General features: G+C 36.7%; 1 protein-coding gene across 1 annotated transcript in view; it reads left to right on the top strand.

Annotated features, from left to right (window-relative positions):
* The first annotated feature begins 965 nt into the window (after positions 1 to 965).
* Positions 966 to 22,405, top strand: part of FAM98B (family with sequence similarity 98 member B) — a 37,792-nt gene continuing 16,352 nt past the window's right edge. Inside the window, exons 1-6 of the mRNA XM_037143749.2 lie at positions 966 to 1,069; positions 8,896 to 9,041; positions 10,184 to 10,318; positions 13,099 to 13,277; positions 16,473 to 16,553; positions 17,169 to 17,285. Coding sequence (XP_036999644.1) covers positions 999 to 1,069; positions 8,896 to 9,041; positions 10,184 to 10,318; positions 13,099 to 13,277; positions 16,473 to 16,553; positions 17,169 to 17,285 — 729 coding nt within the window. The 5' untranslated portion in view covers positions 966 to 998. The remainder of the gene's footprint in view (positions 1,070 to 8,895; positions 9,042 to 10,183; positions 10,319 to 13,098; positions 13,278 to 16,472; positions 16,554 to 17,168; positions 17,286 to 22,405) is intronic.

The following is a 22,405-nucleotide window of genomic DNA, read 5'->3' on the forward strand; positions in this document are numbered from 1 at the left end:
ATATGTTTAAAATCTTACTCTGTACTAGTAGACATCTCTATTTCTCCTTCATTTGGTTCATTTGTTTTTTTTACTTATATATTTTGAGGCTGGTTACTAAGCAAATAAACCTTTAGGATTGTTATAGCTCCCTGTGGTCTTGATACTTTTATCATTGTGAAATGTCCCTATTTATGTCTCTCTGATGATACTTCTTGCATTAGTAGCTATTTTTATGCTAATATTTCTTCCCAGCTATCTTACGGCTTAACTTATTTTCTTTTTTTGCCTGATTTTAGATTTAATCCAATGTTTTTTACTGTTCTATTTTCACCTTTTCTTAGTTGTTAAAGTTTTACATTTGATTATTCCTTTAGTAAATATCCTAACGGCGACATGCAACTCTTACTAATATTTCTTATACAACTCACTTACATTTTATCAGCAATACAACACAATGTGTATGCATAAGAAGGTGGCTTCTTATGCACAAATTTGATGCACAAATCTCATCATCAATCTTCCAAATTTCATAATGAAACAATATCATTATAAATTAGCTGCCCCTTTATTTTTTACAGTTGGAACATTGCTGTGTACATTCATGTAAAAATTATATGTGTAGATACATGATATTACATACTAATTTTAGCTTAAGATAATTATTATTCCATTTCAGGATTTTTGTTGTAAATTGAGAGGTCCGGGAGTCTCATAGGTTGAGAACAATGTGGGTAGAATCACTATGTTTGCTAAGATTGATTTCAACACAGATAAGACCTAGCACAAAGAGTGCTTTTTATCACGATTATTTCTATTATTATTTTAGAAAGCTATTATTGTTACATAAAGCCGTTTCAGGAACCGAATATTGATTGCCTCTTGGCCGGAACCTTTCGGTCCCCCGTCAGAGGCTCTCCTAAGCAGTTCTGGTCAAGATTCCGACCGGAACCTTGGCGCGGTAACGCTAGTTTCCGGCGGACTCGTTAGAGCGGTGAACAGCTTTGGGCCAAAGGACCATGAAAGGGCCAGAGCCGGGTCCCGAACCTACGATGGAAGGAGACGTACTGGACACACTAGAGTCGTTGGGGTGAGTATTCCAAAGGATGTATTTCCCCCGAAAACCTAAGCTCTCCCTCAGCTTGGCTGCTGCAGTTTGCACCCCGAGGGCCTCTACTGGGCTCAGGAGGCCGGGTGCAGGCCTCCTTCACTGCCTCGCTCCCTCCGGCGCCTACGGAGTTAAGAGGGAGGCGGGAAAGAAATCCGTTTGGAGGGTTGGGGGTGGAGTAAGGCCGGAGAGCTGGGGCGCGTGGCCCCCTCTTCCAAACCCCTTGCCTGGGAACTCCGCAGCCCGGGCTGGCAGCACTGGCGCTAAGTGACCCGGCTGGCGTCAGCTCGCCCGGGAAGCATGTCCCTACCCTGAGGGAGCTATTTTTGTTTACGTAGTAACCGCGCACTGGCGGAGGAGGTGCGGCAACCCGGGGTGCTGCTGGGGACTGTCCGTCTCCTACTGTGCACAACCGGTGGCTTAATTAGGCCTCCGGAGCGAATCTCTCCTGCTTCCTTGACCGAAAATACTTTAGTTCAACCCATTCATTCAACCATTTCATCCGTTTGTAAACAACATATTTACATGATGTTTATGTGTGTTCATTAGTGCATATTTATGTGCTAGACTGAGGAAAAGACAGTAGTTTACATAGTCGTTGTGGCTACATAGTATGTACTGACAATTCAGAGTGGTGATTGCTATGAGAACTCCTCGGTTAGTGCGAATCCTTCCAGGCATGGGGAGCCATTGCTCTCCCACAGCCTTAGGCTGGTTTTTCTTCACAGCCGTTATTCCTTTCCCTAATTGTCTCGACCCGCACGTTGTCTCGTGAATGCCTCCGCCCCCATCCCCAGTCAGCTCCAGGAAAACAGGTGCCTTTCCTGCCTTATTCCCAACGCAATACTACCAGGGTGTCTGTCACAGAAAATCGTGGTTGAATGAATGAAGAAGAGTTCAAAAAAGAGCATGCACAGAGGTAAGCATAGGGCCAGATAGTTGAGAGTCAAAAAAATACACGGTAAAGCCATTAGAGCTATCAGTACAGTTGTTTGCCCTGCCACATGCTGGAGTTTCTTGATTAGGTTGTGCCTTTCAAAAGCAATTACGAAGCTTGAAACCCCGACTCCCTTTATCTTTTCTTGAAACTGCACTTGCTTCTCTGTCGACTGCTACTTTGGATCCTGATAGTAACTACCTTGCAATTAGTAGATCCTGAATAAAATGTTTGCCAAATGAGGAACTGAGCCAGTGACTATTTACAGGGCATTTTTTTTTTTTTACTTCTGTGAAATCCCTTGGAAATTTTCACTTTACTTGGTTAAGGGAGTAACCAAAACAAGAAGTTAAAATACTTAAGTGAAGTGTTTAGCCCTCAAACAATTTAAGGTCCCAAGTACTCCAGAGAAGAATGGTGGGATTCTGGTCCTGGCGGTGCTACTCAGTTGGTTGGGGGGTCCTCCTGCAAACCAAACTCTAGAGGGTTGGATTCCTGGTCAGGGCCCTTGCTTAGGTTGGGGGTTTGGCCCCTGGTTGGGGCTATATGAGATGCAACCAATCATGTCTCTCTCTCACATCATTGTTTCTCTTCTCTCTGTCCCTCCCCACCCCGCTCCAAAAATCAGTAAGCATGTCCTTGGGTGAGGATTAAAAAAAGACAGAGAATGGTGGGATTCTGTAAATTGTTTATGAAAAAGGTTGTCAGTTCTTTTTATCCTTCCTTTAGTCCTTGCATTTGTTTGTATTATAGGTACTTAAAAATGGAGTTTACTGTAATCTTGACTCTTATTAAAGAAAATTAGATTCAGAGTATTCAATATAGAAAGTAAAACTTTACACATTACAGAATTGATTTTTTCTGGAATAACCGAGGGCAAAATTTTGAAGTTTAAAATTTCCTATAATGATAATGAAATGTAGGAAAAAAGTAGTTGTTTACTTACAATAGGAGTTATAATTGAGCACTGTTTTAAAATACTATCTATGTAGATTGTGAGTAATGAATTTCTATTGTGATTAAAATGTGAGATGTCATGAAGGCACTTTTGTCAGATAACATAAGAAGTTAAAGGAAGAAATTAAAAGTGGACATCTGTGTGAAAGAACAATTTAGTGATATAGTCTATTACAAATTAAAACAGGTGAGAAATAGTTTACTCATCTGTGAAAGGAGCAGGCTGGAGCAGATGATTTCAGATGTCTCTTTCAGTCCTGACAGTCTGATTTTGTAGAACAGTGGATCTCAACCCCTACTGTGCATCAAAATCATGTATGGAGGGCGTGGGGAAAAGATTGCAGTCTAGTTTATATCACAGACTGACTGAATCGTGATCTTTTTGTCCTCCTTTCCCACTCAGTCTCACCCAGTCAACTCCTGTTGAGCATTCTTATTTCAACTCAAATGCCACTCCCTCAGAAATCTGTCACTAACCCCTAAGACTGTATAGGTCCTCCTGTTATGTTATCTTATTTTGGGGGTGGGGTGGGGTGTGTGCAGTGTAAGCATGCATTTCTAAAAACTCCACAGCCTAGGTCGAGAACCACCATAATGGAGAGAAGTTGATTTCAAATATTTATTGAGTGTAACTATATTGGACACTGTCTGAGAAGTCAAAGGTAAGCAAAATAGAATTAGTCCCTGTCTTTATGGAGCTACAGTCTAGTGGAGAAAGACATGATCACACAGATATTTATTAACTACAAGTGCTTTAAAGGGAAAGAACAGGATGAGATAACAGGAGGACCCATATAGTCTTAGGGGCTAGTGATAGATTTCTGAGGAAGTGGCATTTGAGTTTAAATGGGAATGATCAATAGGAATTGACTGGGTGAGAGTGAGTGGGAAAAGAAGACAAAGGTGTCCTTATAGTGAGAACAAAATAGGAAAGACTTCAAAGTCGAAAGGAGCATACTGTACTAGAAGAACTGGAAGTAAGCTAAGTGGGTAGAGGGTAGAGAGCAAAAGCCAGAGTGGTGGAAGATTGGATTGGAGAGTTCGCTGAAAAGCAGGGCATGCAGCACCTTTTAGGCTGTATTGTATTGGGGTAGCCAAAAAATTCGTTTAGTTCTTTTTCCACGAACTAAAAGACATTTTTCATTTTCACCAATAACTTTATTGATTTGGATATTTTGAGTATGTCAGCTATCTTCCCCACGGTATAATGTTGATTGTTCTCAATGTCTCGATCTGATTGCTATCAACTTTAACTACTCTACCCAACTGTGGAGCATCATCTAGTGAGAAATCTCCAGCCTGAAACTTCGCAAACCACTTTGACGTGTTCAGTGAGTCAGAGCATTTTGTCCATACACTGCACAAACCTTTTTTTGTGTTTCAGTTGGATTTTTACCTTTTTTGAAATAATAAAGCGTAATATGCTGAAAATGTTACATATTTCCATCTTCAATGTTAAAATGGCTACATAAAAACCAATTTTGATAAGTTTTTTGAAAAATGCACACTGATATAACAGCTGTCACAATTCAACCCAGCAAAATCGATTTGAATGAAGTTAAAGACAACTAAGAGCTTTTAGAACCATCTTATGGAAAAAACCCAAATGAACTTTCTGGCTAACCCAGTAGATGTTTTTCTTTGTCACAACAGCAATGTGACATGATTGAAGGACTTTAAATAAAAAAGGGGGTGATTAGATGTCTAGTTTGAAAAGCTACCTTTGTCAGCAAGATGGAGAGTGGACTGGAGAGTTTAGTTAGTCTAGACAAAAAGTGATGGTTGCTTGGTGGCAGTGGATATTGGAAAGAAGTGCATTAGGGGACTTCCTGATTGATTGGATATTAGAGCTAAGATGATGATGTTAAGGGTTCATTCCTGCAGTAGGTATTTATTTAGCACCAAAATGCAATAATATACTTTGGAATCTAAAATGAATAGGGAAGAAAGTGAAGAGAGCAGGGAACTAGTCAATACAGAGAATGTGGATGGACCAATGGACTGGAGGTAGAGATGATATTAAAGAACAGTTGTAGGTGACTGGTTAAAAGAGCAAGCTGAAAGAAAAGATAGTAGGTTGTGGTCAGATAGTGTCATATCAGAATTCATGATTTCCAAGTTGGGGTAGTTCCAGGTGATAGCCAGAGGGTGACTCACTGACGTGTAGTGGCAAAGTTTGGCAAAGAGCGAGTTAGGGAATTGAGAGCTCAGGGTACGGGATAAGGTATACATAAGACATTGAAGAAACTTAATATAATGGTAGACATGGGAATGGAAAGGAAAAGTGAGCACAGGGAATGTTGGGGAGTATCTAAGAGGTTGGTAGATGAAAATCATGAGGAACAGTGTGGCCAGTCTGACTGGCTTGAGCCTGGAGAGAGCAGGAGGTATTTATATGAAAATGAGGGAGCAAGGATACGAATCTTATACTGGGAAGCAAAAAGAACAGATGCTGCCATCTGATGGAGTGAGTAAACTAGGCAAAGCTACAGGTGGTAGGGATAATCTTTCCGAGATTGACAATACAAGAGAGTTGTTGTCTATGAATGGGACGTAGGGAGAGAATTGGGAAGCAGGAGTAAGTGATGTGCTGGATCAGAGGCAGGCCAATAGGTTGGGCAGGTGACAGGGGAAAGGGCCTCATTTTATATGTTGGCTAATAAAGCTAGAAAACAAATTAGGCCTTGGCTCTGCCTTTGTGGAGGTTTGCCAGTGGCCCTACAGACTGAAGACTAGATTAGCCAGTTTGAAGAGGCAGACGGGCGGCTCTGGTTCCAGTGTATGGAGGACTCCTGGGGGAGTCTGGGCCTAGGGGAGGTGTTTCCATTGCTTGGAATAAGACAGCACTTCCCTAATCAAGTACGAGTACTAGAACAAACTAACAATAACAATACCTTTGAGGTCGTTATGGCAACTTTGGGGTAATAAACGTAAAGCACTGTAGCACTGGCCTACCATAAGAGCCGTTTTTTTATTTTAGTTGTATTATGATTGTGGTTGTTATTAGATGTTAAGTTAGTTAAATGCCTTTATTGTGTTTCTTTTGATTTTTATCTGATTTTGTGAACTGAGACATCAAGGCCCGTGAGATTTTTCTCCCTCTGAATTCCTTCTTTCTGGTGATCTAATCGATTTTTGTTATATTGTGGTTGGCATTTAAGTGAAAATAACTTACCACCAACTATATGAATTAGATACATTTATTCAAAGGTTTATAATTATTGCAGAAATGCAAGTAAGTGGGGGGAAATAAGATGTTTACACTCCAATCTCCATGAGAGGCCCTGTAAGACAGGGAGGAGAGTAACTGCACAGAGGAACCAGCAGCGTTGGGTAGAGGAGCAGAGACAGCGGTCCAGCCCTAGGTCTGCTTCTGCCTGGTTGCACAACCTGGCCGGGTTTATTTGCTTAGTTTCCTTATTGGTGTGGACAGAAGTCTCACAGTTCACATGGAGCATCTGGAGTCAAATCTGGGGTGAATCGGCATGTCATCATGTAGTTATTTTCTGATCCAAAATTGGATAATACTAACTTCAAAGTATTGCTGTAGAGATTAAATGAATGATAAATAAATGTATATAAATAAATGTATATATACACACACATACATATACATATATCTGAGTAACACTGTGCCTGGCCTCTTACTTCAAGCAGGTATCCTAACCTTCTTAAACCTTAATTTCTTACTTGCAAAATAGAGGTTTGAAAATATCCTTCATGAAGATATGACTAGAGAATTCAGAGAAAAAGAGATGCAAATGGCCTGTAAACACATGAAAGGAGGTACAGCCTTGCTCATAAGAGAAATGTAAATTAAAACTATACAAGATACCAGATGGTCAAAAATCCAAATGATTGACAACGTTGCTGCCTTGTGGGGGATGGGTACTGGTACCTGATGGTACAACCTTCTGTAGAGGAAAATATAATAGTGTCTAGCAAAGTTACGAATTCACTTTACCCTTTGACCTAACAGTCCCACCTCTAGAAATTTATCCCTGATATACAAACATTTGCTGATATTTTATAACAAAACACTGTATTAACCCCAATGTTCTTCAGTGGGGCCCCTGAAGTGAATAAGATACAGTGCATTCAGACAGTGGAGTGCCCTGTTTTCTTACCCAGAATTAGGATAATTTTATTGTATAGTAACAATAAAAATGATTGAGTAATATTTCTCCTGATCTCTAGTGTGTGTGTGTTTGTGAGAGAGGGCATATATGTGTTTAAACCAAGATATAGGTCAGTATATAGTAGGTTACCTTTTATTTGAAAAAGGAAAAGTGTTTATATGTTTAAGTGTATATAAGGAGAAAGCATTATGGAATGGCAACCCCAAACTAAAAATATGGTTATTTACGGGGGAGGGAGGGAGTGGAGTGGGGGGAACAAGATCGAGATTGTAAACTAGATTTGTCTGAATGTACCTTGCTTTGTAAATTAGACTTTGAAACCATATAAATGTTTTACATAATTATAAAGCAAAGTTAAAAATGAAATTAGAACAAAAAAAGAGAGGCAGATCTCTAAAACTTAAAGCAAAATGAAGCAAAGGTCTGTTAATATTTTTAGGAGGTGGTTTAATCTCATGGAAAAGAATTTTTAAAAATATATCCTTACTGGGATATATCCTAAAGATAAAAACATAAATTGATTTTAGTGATTTTGTTAGTAATAATGCTGGTTTTCCTACTTTGAAACTATATGCAATTTATATTTTTACTAGGATTATGTAAATATTATAAGAAACCAGATTTTTATTGAAAATAGTTCAAAATAGATAAAAAGAATTTTAGAGACAATAGATGAAAATGTAAAACCAAGTAAGTAAAACCCCACAATTCTTTTATTTTTTTATTTATTTTTATTTTTTAATTATTTTTTAAATTTTTATTTAGTTATTTTTCAAGTACAGTTTTTTGTCTATTTCTCCCATCCTAGCCCCCCCACCTCCCTCCCATTTCCTCCCCCCCCAGTCCCCACAATTCTTAAATTTGAATTGGAAATAGCAATGGGATCTCCTGATATAATTTCTCTTAAAAAGATACAGTACCAGATTGGGTACTCTAAATACCATTAAAAAAAAAATCAGTGCTTCTTAAGAAATGGCCAGTTACAGGTATAGAACAGGAACATCTATCTGGTCAAAGAAATCAAGGAAAGTGTTCAGAGAATACTGAAGATAGTCAAATGTGAATGGCCTCCCACTAAGCAAAGATAGGACTGTTTGGAAAGAAAAAGGACTGCAGTGGCTTAAAATACATGAAGTGTGTTAAAACCTGTAAGCTTATAATGTGAGAAAAAGCTCAGTGGCAAAAGGAGCGACAAAGTAGGAAACGAGTACCTAATTCAATTAAGATAATGTACAGATGATAAAAAGATTTAAGGTTCTATTCAAACACATTTTGTAGCAATGTTTGAAGATGTAAAATTATAAGCGGTTAGGTTAAAATGATCTCACAGGTCTTTTTCAGCTGTAATTTTTTTTTTAATTAAAAATTTGCATCTGTTTTTTCACTATTTTTTTCTTATTCTTGTAAGTAGTGTTAGACTTAGTTCTATTCGACTTAGTGTTATATGTAATTTTTCTCTTAAAATTGGTTAATAATTTTACTTAAAAATGTTAAAATATAGGAAAACGCCAAATGTTAATTATACAGAGCAGAAATCACACCATTTCTTTAACAGACCAGTTAGTAAAAAAAATTAGGCTTTGCCGGCCATGCTGTCTCTGTCACAACTACTCAGTTCTCTGCCCTGCAGTGTGGAAGCAACCAGACACAGTCTGTAAATGGATACATTTATTGGCTCTGCTCCAATAAAACTATTTGCAAAAACAGGCAGCAGGCTGTTACAAAAGAGTATGGGGCTTTCTTTCTTTTTTAACTTTTCATGTCTTCCTTTCTAGGTATAAGGGACCACTGTTAGAAGAGCAAGCCCTTATCAAGGCAGCCGAGGGTGGACTGACTTCACCTGACTTTTCAGAGCTCTGTGTTTGGTTAGGCTCTCAAATAAAAGCACTGTGCAACTTGGAAGAAAGTATCACTTCAGCTGGTATTGCTATTGTGTTTATTTACTTTTTTGTTCAATAGTAGAATGAAATGATAGCTTATGATTTATCTACAGTGTGCCCACTGTACAAAAAGAAATCATTAATATGAAGAACTTCAGTATGTTATGTTAAATATCTTTGAACTATATGTTATATTAACTAACCCAAAATTTGTTCTTAAATTTGTATAAGATTATAAATAATTACTGTGTATCTGCTGTCTTAACCTTAGTAGTTTTTAGAAAATGTGGAGTCTGAATTTGGTCATTTAAAAAGCTTAACTTTTGAATACTGCATATTTTGAATTAAGGTTTTTATTTGTTGTTGTTTGTTTGTTCTTTTGTATTACCAAGCCTGTGACTCAGGGTTCTCTTAGGAATTGTTTTATGAAAAGTTCCTTTACTACTTCATAAAAAAGTTTAATTCCTATATTACTTCATAAAAAAGTTTAATTCATTACTGTCTCAGTACCTGAAATCGTTGATTGGTAGAATTTCAGATAGATAAAATGAAAAATAAAAAATTATTGGGCATTTGCAAAAGTAGTCCTCTCTTTTCAAGCTGTCCTTTTGAATTGTTTTTTCCTTGCTAAATCTAATAGAATTTACTTGAAGCAAAGTAAAATAAGCTAAATTTAAAACATGTCACACAGGCTCTCATATAATTATATTATGAAAGAAAAATAAGCAATGAGGCTTAATTAGATGATTGCATTTATTATCTGAATCCATAGAAATGCAATAGAAATGCAGTAAAAATGGGGTCATTTGCTCTGAAGCCAGTTAATAATTATAACTGCAATGATGCTTTTAATATTTTAGTTACTAACAATATTTTCATTTTATCTGCTTTTATAGAGTGTATATTGGAAAATACTTACTGGATTTAAATGTAAAAATACTCATCTCATGATTACATGTTTATATTCTTAAATTGATACTTACATTTCTGAATTAAATGTTACTTTGAATATAGACATCGTTTGGTTATCTTTACCTAAGCTTTGGGGTCACACATGTCAGGATTTAATGTCTGAGAGATTTAGAATCAAATGTAAAATTGAAATGATCAAGTGTTAGATTTTATAATATCAGATTATATGGCAAATATTCAGTAAATGTTGTATGATTTTTCTTTGTTAAAGGGGGAGATGATCTGGAAAGCTTCCAGCTTGAGATAAGTGGCTTTTTAAAAGAAATGGCATGTCCATATTCTGTACTCATATCAGGAGATGTGAAAGACCGTTTAAAAAAGAAGGATGACTGCTTGAAACTTCTACGTAAGTTACCTTTCTTTGAACATTGAAATACACGTTTGATCTGATTTTGTTATTTTTCAAGTCAAAGTTTATGAAATTTCATTAAATGCTTCATTACATTACATATCTTGTATATATAAAATGTTTTAATATTTGACTTAAAATATGAAGCTGACTCAAATATTTATATAAATGTAGTATAAATTCTAATAATATATGCTAAGATTTCTAACATTTATGATTTGGCCAATCTACAATTCCTTATGTTCATGATTTATATAGTATTTTAGTAATTTTTCCTTCATCTAATTCATCTCGTAGCATTTATGACTAGATGGCTAAAGTTGGTGATCTCTAAAGTCCTATTTAATCCTAAAACTCTTTGAAACTAGTCTACTAAGCAGTTATAAGATCTTGTTTTAGTAATAGGCACTGAGTGATAGCAAGTTCAAAAATACGTTTTTGATCACATATGATTGTGCCAGAGATGACTCTAGGCATTAGGGATATCAGTTTTAAAATATTTCGTCTTTGGGCCACTGGAGTTCTTGTGAGTGTGGCTTATTTTCATCAGGGGTTATTTTGGAGTAAAATTACCCTATATCCAACCAATTACGATAAATAAAAATCTATTTATTTGTATTGGGTTCCTTGAAAAGTTTTTTTAGTTCAGTTAAATTTCATGCTCTTTTAAAAGTTCTGCAGACAATGACCATTTGAAAGAATTTTCTAACATCTGTTATTGAAGATTTCTGTTATTTTAGGGTGTACCGTTTATTAAAAACATCCATGTGATGTAGTCCTTCTAGGCTGAAGTGTTAGTAATGTTTGTTGCACTAGGGCAAAAATTGTATGTATGTGCTTACCTGGTCATCATGATAGAAGTGTTGACATTTGAATTGCATTGTATGTGTTGGGGGGACAAAATTATGTCTACGCCTTCATTTTTTATACTGTTTCTCCATCTTCCTTCCATTCAGTGGGGGTCATTGATTTAATGAACCACTGTTATTAATAACATGGGCCTGAGAGCCAAAGCATCGCCTGTTCCATTCCTAGTCAGGGCACATGCCTGGGTTGCTGGCCAAGTCGGCCCCCCCAGTAGGGGCGTGTGAAACATCAAACCATACATTGATGTTTCTCTTCTTCTCTTTCTCCTTCCCTTCCCCCTCTCTAAAAATAAATAAATAAAATATCTTTAAAAAAACTGTATAGATGGTAGATATGTATACTAAATATACATACAAATATATGCCTAAAAAGATAGCCAAGAAACTAATAATGGTGATTACCTCTGGGGAAGGGGAATCTGAGGATCTGTGGTGGGAAGAAGAGTTTTCACTGTGGTGTTTACCATTTTCATTGATTAGCATTTTAAATACTAGACAGGATCTTGTTTGTACTATTACGTGGAGCACATTTCCATAGAACAAAGGTGGACTTCAGCCAAGTTTCTTTCCAATGTTGAAGAACTGGTGATCTCTTTTAATGAAGTTTTGAAATCAGAGGGACCTTGGCATAGTCCTCATAAGCAAACTTTAATACTTACTGGTCTCAGCTTTTTGTGGGTTTTTTTAGACTGTCTAACATGTATAGATTGCATGGAAAAGTCCTTAATTAAGTGGCCATCAATCCTGCCTGCCCATGAAAATCGCCTTGGGTGTAAAACAAACCACTCAGATGCCCTACTCCTACTTCAGAGCTGGTTCAGAATTTCCGAGGGAGGGACCCTGGCACCTGTACTTTTAAAGTTTCTCAGGTATTTCCTCTGTTCAGCCGAAGTTGAAATTACTGTATTAAAGTATGTATGTGTAACTTTAAACAAGTAAAAACTGCTGTAGTGAAAGTTAATTTAAAATAAGATTATAACATTTAAATGAAATGGTGGCAGTAAAGAGGTGGTCTGTCTTGAAGGCAGATAATCACTTAGATTACCCTCTCTGCTTAGAAATTAGTTAGAGCTGTGTGTTTTCCCCCGGCTTGGGCACTCTGTGCATGTGAGGGAGAGAATATTTTATCAGCATCTTAAACATTTTTATACTTAAATTATTGACTTACTGGTGTGTCTTTCATACTGGACTTTAAACTCTGGTAGGCACTTTTTTTTTAAGTTTTCTTCCTGCCCTCTTTATCATTAGCAGTATTATTTTATGATAACACAGCACGAGATTTATCCTTTTATCAAATTTTTAAGTATTTAAAAATTCCAGTATTGTTAACTACAGGCGCTACACTGTGAAGTAGTAGATCTCTAGGACTTATTGTGTATAGCTAGCTGATCAGTAGGTATCCACCTTGGCTTATGGGGACTGTGCTTAAGGTCCCTCTAATTTCAGAAGTTCATTAAAACAGATCCTAGTTCCTAAACAATTTATATTTGACTAATAACTCTGTTTCTCCCTCCCCCTTTGGCAACCACCATTCTCCTTTCTGCATTATGAGTTTGACTGTTTGATTTCTCATCAAAGCGATATGTAGTATTGTGCTCCTGTGTCTGGCTTATTTCACTTTGTACAATGTCCTTCAGGCTCGTGCGCAGTGTTGCATGTGGCTGGATTTCCTTCTTTTCAAAGACCGAATGATGTTCAATTGTATGTCCATTCTACATTTTCCGTATCTGTTTGTTGAAGAACACTTATAAGTATCTTGGTTATTGTGGACAATAAAGCAGTGAACATGGCAGTACAGATCTCTTTGAGATCCTTATTTCAATTTCTTTGGATATGTAGTAACCCCAGAAGTGGGATATTTAAGGAGTTTGTATACATTTTAACATTATTTGTTTTTCCCTTTTCTTATAGTATTTTTAAGTACAGAGCTTCAAGCTTTACAGATATTACAGAACAAGAAGTGTAAAAATTCTCAAGTAGATAAAAATAGTGAAATTTGTCAGGAAGTCCAGGCCATCTGTGATACCCTTGGTGTTCCCAAGTCAACAACTTCTGACATTCCACTTATGTTAAACCAAGTGGAGTCAAAGGTACTGTATTTGTTTTATTTTTCTTTCTCCAAAATTCAATTAAGTGCTTACATGTTAATGTAAATGTTATATTAAAAATGAAAATACTTCCTTTAAATATAAGATATACATTTCTTTTCAAGAGAAGTTTATCTTCATGAGAACTACACTTTGGATTTGGAGTTAATATGCATGTGACCTAATCTCCCTATAGATAATACTCGGGCTTTGTGAGAGTTACATGATAGAAATCAATTTGCTAATGGAAGGATTGTTTTCTTAAACAAGGTTGAAATACAGTGTAATGAAACAAGTAGCCTAAAAAGTCAAAGGCAAACTAAATTTTTTTATGGATATTGTTGATAGATTTGCAACATGGTTGTCTTTGACATTCAGCAAGCACAGTTTCTGGTAGATAAGTGTTTAGTAAGTGTTTGTTGTAGCGTGAATGAATGAGTATCCTGATGGAGGAAAAACAACTACAAACTTTGTGCCTCAAGTTTTTTGAATTTTTTTCAACTATTAAACTATCCTTTATCCTAGTCGGGCAGTATGTTAGGCAGACTGCTACTCTCACAGACCAGATTCTGGTCTAGTTCCTAGGTTTTGTAGGAGCCCTATAAGGGGATATAATACAGGGTTCATTTTAAAGGAAGAGAAAATTCTCACCCTCAACAATAGGTACTTAAACCCCATTTTTAGGCACATTACTTTGTAGGCACGAAACTAAATTCTTGAATAAAATACTTTTTTGCATTGATAATTTATGAACTTAAAAATAAGAAAGGTTTGTTAGTGTGAGAATTTTACTATCATTAACATGAAAACACAATATTAAGAACTTTTTTTGTGGGGCGGGGAGAATAGAACTTGCAAACCAAAGAGTAAGTTGGTAAATCCCAGCTCAAAAGCATTGCTCTGGAGTTAAAGTACTCTTCAGACTTTTCTTCTCTTTTCCTCTGGATTAAGAATGATCTGCGGTTGGCTAAAATGTCTGGGACTGTTTCCGAATGAGGCAGATTTTTGGGCTCTTTCTAATAGTGCATTTACATATTTATTCCAAAAAGACTTTCTCCTCTTACGGGTTTCAGTTAGTATTAATAATATTCCCAAACCTCTTTTTTCTCGACTTAGAGCAGCTAGAATGCCCGTGTTCAGGTGCTGGCGGCCTGATTATACGGGAGTTGTTACCATGGTCGTCGTGGCTGCGTGTGTCCCTGAAAGGATGTCCTTCTGCATTCAGTTCCGATCAAAGCAAATACTTCCATACATTTTTTTCTTTTATGTGTGCTGTATAAGGAAGAGACTTTGCCACTGTTGGGAGGAAAATTACTCATTTCTAACCTAAAGCCGTTTAAGTGAATCTAAAGTAATGATAGTAATATTAATAGCAAATTATAGCATCTGAATATTTATATGGAACAGTTCATTGAATTCTTAGGTCACCTGTAATGAGGTGGGAATTGTTATCTGCAACAACTGCATGAGGCAGCTGAGGTACTAAAAGACTTCATGAATTGGACAAGTAAGTTTCTAACCAGTGAGGGTTAGAAACCCAAGCATCATCCTCCACTCCTCGCTCCCTGACTCCATCGCAAGTAATTCTCAGACTCGTTGAAGCCGTTATCTAATGTTGAAACCCTGGGAGTGCGATTCCACGTGAGAAAGTACAGATACGCATTAAGAATCCCTCTTGAGTGAGGAGTTACAAGTAAAACTTTAAGAAATATATGAAACAATCAAACTGGAGGTATTTACAAAAGTTGTGGAATCTACAAAAATGGTATATTTTAAGAAAATAAGTTAATTCTTTACAGTATGCAAGAATTGTTTCAGTAATTGAAGTGTTATTATAAAGATAGATTTGCTGTGAAGCTAATAAAGCTTTTAAGCCTTGGGACCCCTCATTTACACTTCTTTTGAAGCTAATTTTTTAAAAACAGCCTCTCAAGAAACAATTTACATGCCATAAAATTCACCCATTTTGTCCTGACCTGTGTGGCTCAGTGGTTTGGGCATCATCCTGCAAAGTGAAAGGTCACTAGTTTGATTCCCAGTCAGGGCACACGCCTGGGTTCTAGGCCAGGTCCCCAGTTGGGGCGCCTCTAAGAGACAACTGATTAATGTTTCTGTCACACATCAGTGTTTCTCACCCTCTCTTCCCCTCTCTCTGAAAAGAAATAAATAAAATCCTTTAAAAAAATTAACCCATTTTAAGTGTGCAATTCAGTGAATTTTAATGTAGTTTTATAATATGACCGTCATCAAAATCTAAACTTAGAATATTTCTGTTACCCTCAAAAGAAACGTTGTGCCCATTTATAGTCATTCTCCTTCACCACCACCAGTATCCAAGCTAATTATATGTTCATACTTTTGAATTCTTTCTCTTAAAGAGTGCCTCCCAACATTAAATAAGCTTCATACCCCTAACCCTTGAACTGCTCCTCATTGGCTTACCTACTTACCTATAACTAAGAAACTGTAAATATTTTATTTTGTTTTGAAATATTTTCTTTAGATAACAAAGGATTCTCCAGATGGGGGCTTAAGTTGAACTTAGGCCATTATTTCTCCATCATATTCTTCAGGATAAATGACTGTTAATTGGAATGACCCCTGATATTGCTAAAGCAAAAGTGGATGCATAATATCTTCTTCATGGAGAGAAAAATGTTTTAAGTAGTTTAAATCGGTGACTTTGCAAAAATAATGAAATGTGTATGTGATGACTGTCACTGAGAGGGCTTGCCCTCCTGTGGTGTCTTGCTGAACAGTGAAGCCAGAATCCTTACAACTGGAATGTGTATATAGTACTTAATTGAGAAAATCAGTGTGCTCATCAGAGGTGTTAGTGTGCTTTTTGAGAATTTACCAGGATGTAAGCAAGTGCCATCTTAAGAAATTCTAAAATTATTTTACAAAAACATACAATCTTCACAGCAAAACCTTGTAGTAGCTATTTTAGTTGTCTGTGTACATTATTTCTTATTCTGGAGAAGAATATGTGCTATAGCTTGAATTAATGTAATTAGTGTTCTTTGAAAAAAGATTCTGCCTTGTAGTGATATTTTTTCCCAGTATATAAAAGTATATTTTAATTATTTCACTTTAACATTTTATTTTTTTGAGCATTTAAAATACCATTTTCAACAAGAATAAGATTGTTTTAAATTAGGGATTTACATTTTCACAGTCTTTTTTATTTATTTTTAGGTGAAAGCTATTCTTTCAAAAGTCCAGAAAAATTATGTGGGAAAACCACTGCTGAAAATCGATTTAACTCGGGAACAGGTGGTAAGTGTCCACCACCTACCCTCCCCCACTGCTTTTAATTAATTTTATGTAATTCGGTTAATGAATATGACTTAATTGTATAAATTGTATAAATTGACATCTAGATTTTATAGTATGTAGCATGCATTTATTATTTTGGAGAATTAAAATGAATTGATATTCTAGAGTAATAGGTCCAAACATATTTCTTCAACCAGATTATTAATTTTAAAAATATCTGGGTAAAAGTTTTTATAGTGCCCAATATATTAGCATAGCTGTGATTTGAAAAGGGTAGTAGTTCAAAGCCAGCAAGAGGGGATGTTACTGGTATTTTTTTTTCCCTATTGGTCCCTACTACTTAGCATGTATATGTTTTACTTAAAGTAACACATTTGATTGAAGATGAGGTAAATTTACCAGTTGTAAAGTTTATTTGTTTAATATCTTCTGAATATCGTAAACATTCTATCAAATTCTCTATTAAATAATTTACTGTAAATCCTCATGGGATTGGAAAATGGTCATCAAGTATAATATCTTTTCAATCAGGGAATATTGACCATGGTTTTCATATTTCTTTTCGGTGCATAATAAGAGTCTAAAGTTTATGATATTTGTTTCTGAATTTTTTAGGAACAACTGGAAAGAATCAATGATGCCCTTTGCTCTGAATACGAGTGCCGACGGCGGATGTTGATGAAACGGTTGGACGTGACAGTGCAGTCTTTTGGATGGTCCGATAGAGCTAAGGCAAGGCTGTTTTCCCGTGTGTGTCCTGTAGGTGGTGCTCTGGGACAGCGCTTCAGGCGCTCGTCTGTTATGTAACTGTGCCACATTTGCACTGCATCATTGTATCTGAAGCATGTCCCAGGCCATCTACTGGTCTTATGTAATGATCCTGGCCCTATGTAAATTTCTGTTTACAGATACCTCAGTTTCTACCCAGATCATTCACATTTATTTTAAACTCATAGCTGTTGTGATTTATGCAAGGATTGCATGAAAGAAGATATCATATGATACAGTGAGGTAAATATAGTGAGCAACTGGTCAGGAAGGCAGGATATAGGAATAGGTGCAGGTAGTACTGATGTGTGAACGAGTTTTCTTAAAAGTGGCTTAAAGCTGTGGAGTGTGGTCCAGTTGAAGAGGGGGTTGGAGGGTGGGGGCATCCACAAATAGTCTCTTCAGGTAGCTTTCTAGAGAGCTAGCGCTTGTCACTCCCATTTTATGCCTTTAACCTGTACCCAGGCTTGTCTTGGACTCCTTGCCCTACCTTGCAACATAGTCTGGAAACTCTCCAGACCGTAAGCTGGGACAGCTGTCGGAAATCTTTCCCTTCTTTCAAGGATCAATGTCCTGTGCTCTGTGATGTCCAGTGTCTGAAAAATCACTGGTTTACATGGGTTGTCCTGTTTTAAAGTTTCAGGTGGCAGGATAAACCTGGTGCATCTTACTCTCTGATATACATTCTTTGTATTAACTGTTTCTCTTATAAGGGTCTTTGTGATTACTTTGGCCAACCCAGAAAAATCCAGGAATCCAGGATAAGCTTTCCATCTCAAGATCCTTAATTTAATCACACATTTACAGGTTCCAGGGATTAGAATGTGGACATTTTGGGGAGGTCATTGTTCAATTTACTGGATGTCTCATCTTCCTTCTAATTGGATTTTATTTTTTTCTTATATTGTATTTCACTCTCATATGCTGCTGCTGCTTTGTGTGTGTGTGTGTGTGTGTGTGTGTGTGTATATATATATATATATATATATAAAATGTTTTTAATCAGGTTGCTGAACATTCGAGTCCTCCATTTTCTTCCCTCCCCAAAGCTTCTGTCCTGCTATTGCAGCCCGGCTGCTTGCACCACTCTCCTTGGCTACACCACTGTTTCTGGACCCAGCGGCCTCCTCTTTCATTGCTTTTTCTCTCGTTCTGTAAGTCCACAAAAACTTCCTAACGAAGGGTGCATTTGAGTGATTGTTCTGAATCCTTGAATTCTGAATATGTATATCTGCTGTCATATTTGATTGATAGTTTGGGTAAATGTAAAAATTCTAGGTTGAAAACATTTTTTCTCTAAGACTGTTGAAGGCATTGCGCTTTTAACATTTCATGCTGCTTTTGAGAAACCCAGTATCATTTTCTGTGTTTTGGGATGACCTTTTATTTCTTTCTCTGGAAGCTTTTGGATTCTCTTCTCTATCCTTAGAGTTCTGAAAGTTCACATCAGATGTCGATTTGGGCCTCTTATCATTTTTTGTGCCAAATACCAGGTGAATCTTTAAATCTGTAGACCAGCTTTTATGTTTCTCTTCATCAATTTCTTGCCTTTTGTTTTCTGTGTTTTTTGGAAATTTGTTAGTCAGATATTGGGTATCATTTTATTGAATGGTTCCAATAAAATGAATCCCACTTTGATTCATTTTATTGGAAATATCCTTGGTATCGAATTTTTGTTTCTGCTATCATTTTTTAATTTCCAGAAATTCTTTTTGATTCCTCAGGTTTTCTTTTTTATACATTTTTTAAGTTTATGGATATGCTATCTTTTTAAAATTTTTCTTTCTTTTTTTTGTTTTTTGTTTTTTGTTTTTAGAGAGGGAGAGAAAGAGAAACATCTGTTTGTTGTCCCTCTTATTTATGTATTCATTTGGCTGCTTCATGTATGTGCCCTGACCAGAGATTGAACCTGTAACCTTGGTGTGTGAGGAGGATGTTGTAACCAACTGAGCTACCTGGCCAGGGAGATATGCTATCTTCTTTTTTTTTTTTAATTTTATTTATTTATTTTTAGAGAGTGGGGAAGGGAGGGAGAAAGAGGGAAACATCAACACATGGTTGCCTCTTGAGTGCCCCCTACTGGGGATATGGCCCACAACCCAGGCATGTGCCCAGACTGGGGATCAAACCACCAACCTTTTGGTTTGCAGGCTGGTGCTCAATCCACTGAGCCACACCATCCAGGGAGGTATGCTGTCTTCTTGAATGAGGGTAAAAAATGTCAAACCTCTCTCCAAACAAAAAAGGCCACCTTTTGCCTTCATTTAGCTTGTTTACTACATGTAATTTTTGGTTTGCTTTTCTCTTTTGTGGCGGCTTCCTTCAAATGCACGATGGTTACTGGCTATTCATTTTAAAGAGCAGGACAGTGAAAAACTGATGGTGGACTTGGGTCGTTGATTGGATTGGAATTGTTGGCACGAGACTTGGGAGTTGGCCCAATGCTGAACTGTAGAAATCTTTTCTCAGTAGCTGCTCATTTTTTCAGGAAGAGAAACCTTATTTTTTCTACACACTTTTTTTTTTCCTTTGACCAAGGGAGGACGAGTGGAGGGTGGCCCCAGGGCCTGGAGAAAAGTACACCGTTCTATGGATAAACTGAGTTAGTCCCTCTTTTTGGCTCCAGGTTTCATTTTGTGAGAAATGTATCTGTATCCCTCTTCTTATCTGTATCCCTCTTCCGTTCTCTTTGTAGTATATGTATACATTTTTATAATTTAGTGTGGTCAGTCTGATCACTGACCTAGAAATACTCCCTCCTGTATTATAATAGAGTCTCTTGCCAAACACCTGGCAGACAGATATAAAACATTGAAGAGTGAGTAGAACAGAGGTGCTGGTGAAATGAAAACTATTATTATTTCAGGAACATTTTTTAGCATAGTAATAGAATAGCTATAAGTCAAAGTTGAAGACTGTCATTTATGTATTTTCTTTTAATAAACATTTATTCCAGCATCTCATGTGTCAAGCAGCATGATGTACCGGGTTCTGGACGAGCTTTTCTGTACCCTGTATGATTAGGTGGAGAATGTTCTTAAAAGATTTCTGTGTTTTTAATACTGGATGCAGTTGTCAGGTGGCTAAATCCTGTTTCTCCTCTGCATGTACACCAGGGTACATCCAGAAATGTGTGTGTGTCCATGTCATGGAAGTGACTGTTGTATGCCAGAAGACCCATTGCTCTAAGAGCTCTGAATTACCAGGGAAGTAGATGACATGATTGCTGACCCGGAGAAATGCAGTCAAGTTTAGGTGTGTGGGAGGCACTGGAAACTTAATAGAGGTCGGTATACGTAGGGTCTTCAGTTCAACCTGATAGAGTTTCAGTGAGAAAAAGGAGTCCAGGCACATAGAGGCACGACTGTGAAAGGCAGTGCATTGGAAGTGTCTTAATACAGAAACTTGGAGGATATTTTCAGTGTTGGCCTTGAGTTTACAGAGAAATCCCAAACAGAAGAGTTTCGACATGTTCTTTTCTTTGAATGTTCCTAGTGGCATGTATTTATGGGAATGCTGATTCTTTACTGGCCTTAGACTGGGGGGCTGAGAAGACACATCTGTAGGAAACATCTTGGTAGTTTATCTTCCCCTCTTGGTCTTGTTTCATCATGTTTTAGGACAGGAGGTTTGTTGGTTTTTTTTTCCCTTTTCTCTTTAGTGTGAAAAAAATTTTTAATGTTTTTCTTTGGGCTATTTACAGGTCAATATAGGCCTTTCATTTGATCCTTTTCAATTGATTTTATCAGTGTATGCATTTATGCCTTGAGTTTTCTCATTAAATATCATGTAAATTTAATATTTCTTTATTATTATCCCCCATACCATGATGTTATTGAATGACTCATCAAATATTTTTCTATAGCATTTTAAAACTTTACAGAAAATTTTATCACATAGAATGATATAGTGTATTGATTAACACTGAAGTTTTCTCTATTTTGTCTCTTGATTGATGTTTAAGTGAAATCCTCAGCAGCTAAATTTTTGTTCCTGTCCGTGATATATTCCTAAAATTTTTTTTCTTTTTTAAATTGAGATATAATTGACATATATTATATTAGTTTTAGGTGTAGAACTCAATTATTTGAAGTTCGTATATATTACAAAAAGATCACAATAAATTACAGAATTATTTTGTGAGGAGAACCTTAAAGATTTGTCCTCTTAGCAATTTTTAAACGTGCAATAGAGCATCAACTGTAGGTGCCAGCTGCACATCACAGCACGTCCCCATGGCTTACTGTTTTGTAACTGGGAGTTTGTGCCTTTGACTCTGTTCCCCCCTTTTGCAGCCCCACCTGTCAACCCCCAGTCTGTTCTATCTATGAGCTTGGTGTTTTTTTGGTTTTTGTGAGGGAGGGGATTATTTTCTTTTTTTAGATTCCACATAAAAGTGAGATCACATAGTATTTGTCTTTCTCTGACTTATTTTACTTAGTACAATGCCCTAAAGGTCTGTCCATATTGTTGCAGATGGCAGGATTTTATTCTTTTTTATAACTGAATAATATTTGTGTGTGTGCATAGCATTTTCTTCATCCATTCATCCATCGATGGACACTTAGCTTGTTACCGTATCTTGGCTAGAGTAAATAATGCTGCACTGAAATACATATATATCTTTTTGAGTCACTGTTTTTGTTTTCTTCAGATAAATACCTAGAAGTGGAATTACTGGTTCACATAAGAGTTGTATTCTGAACTTTTTGAGGAACCTCCGTACTGTTTTCTCTAGTGGCTGCACCAATTCTCATTGAGCTCCAGCAGTGCATGTTGCTGGCGCTTGCAAGGCTCCACAGCCTTGCCAGCGCTTGTTATTTCTTGACTTTTTAGTGAGAGCCATTCTAACAAGTGTGACATGATATCTCGTGGTTATATTTGCATTTCCCTGATGGCTAGTGATGGTGAGCATCTTCTCATGTACCTGTTGGCCATCTTTATGTCTTCTTTGGAAAAATATCTATTTAGGTTCTCTCTATATATTTTTAATCATTATTTTTTGCTCTTGAGTTGTATGAACTACTTATATATTTTGGATGTTAACTTAACCCCTTAGTAAATGTATGATTTGCAGATATTTC

Source organism: Artibeus jamaicensis, unplaced genomic scaffold (genome assembly GCF_021234435.1).
Source record: "Artibeus jamaicensis isolate MK-2021 breed Jamaican fruit bat unplaced genomic scaffold, CSHL_Jam_final contig_1132, whole genome shotgun sequence".
NCBI classification, from domain to species: domain Eukaryota; kingdom Metazoa; phylum Chordata; class Mammalia; order Chiroptera; family Phyllostomidae; genus Artibeus; species Artibeus jamaicensis.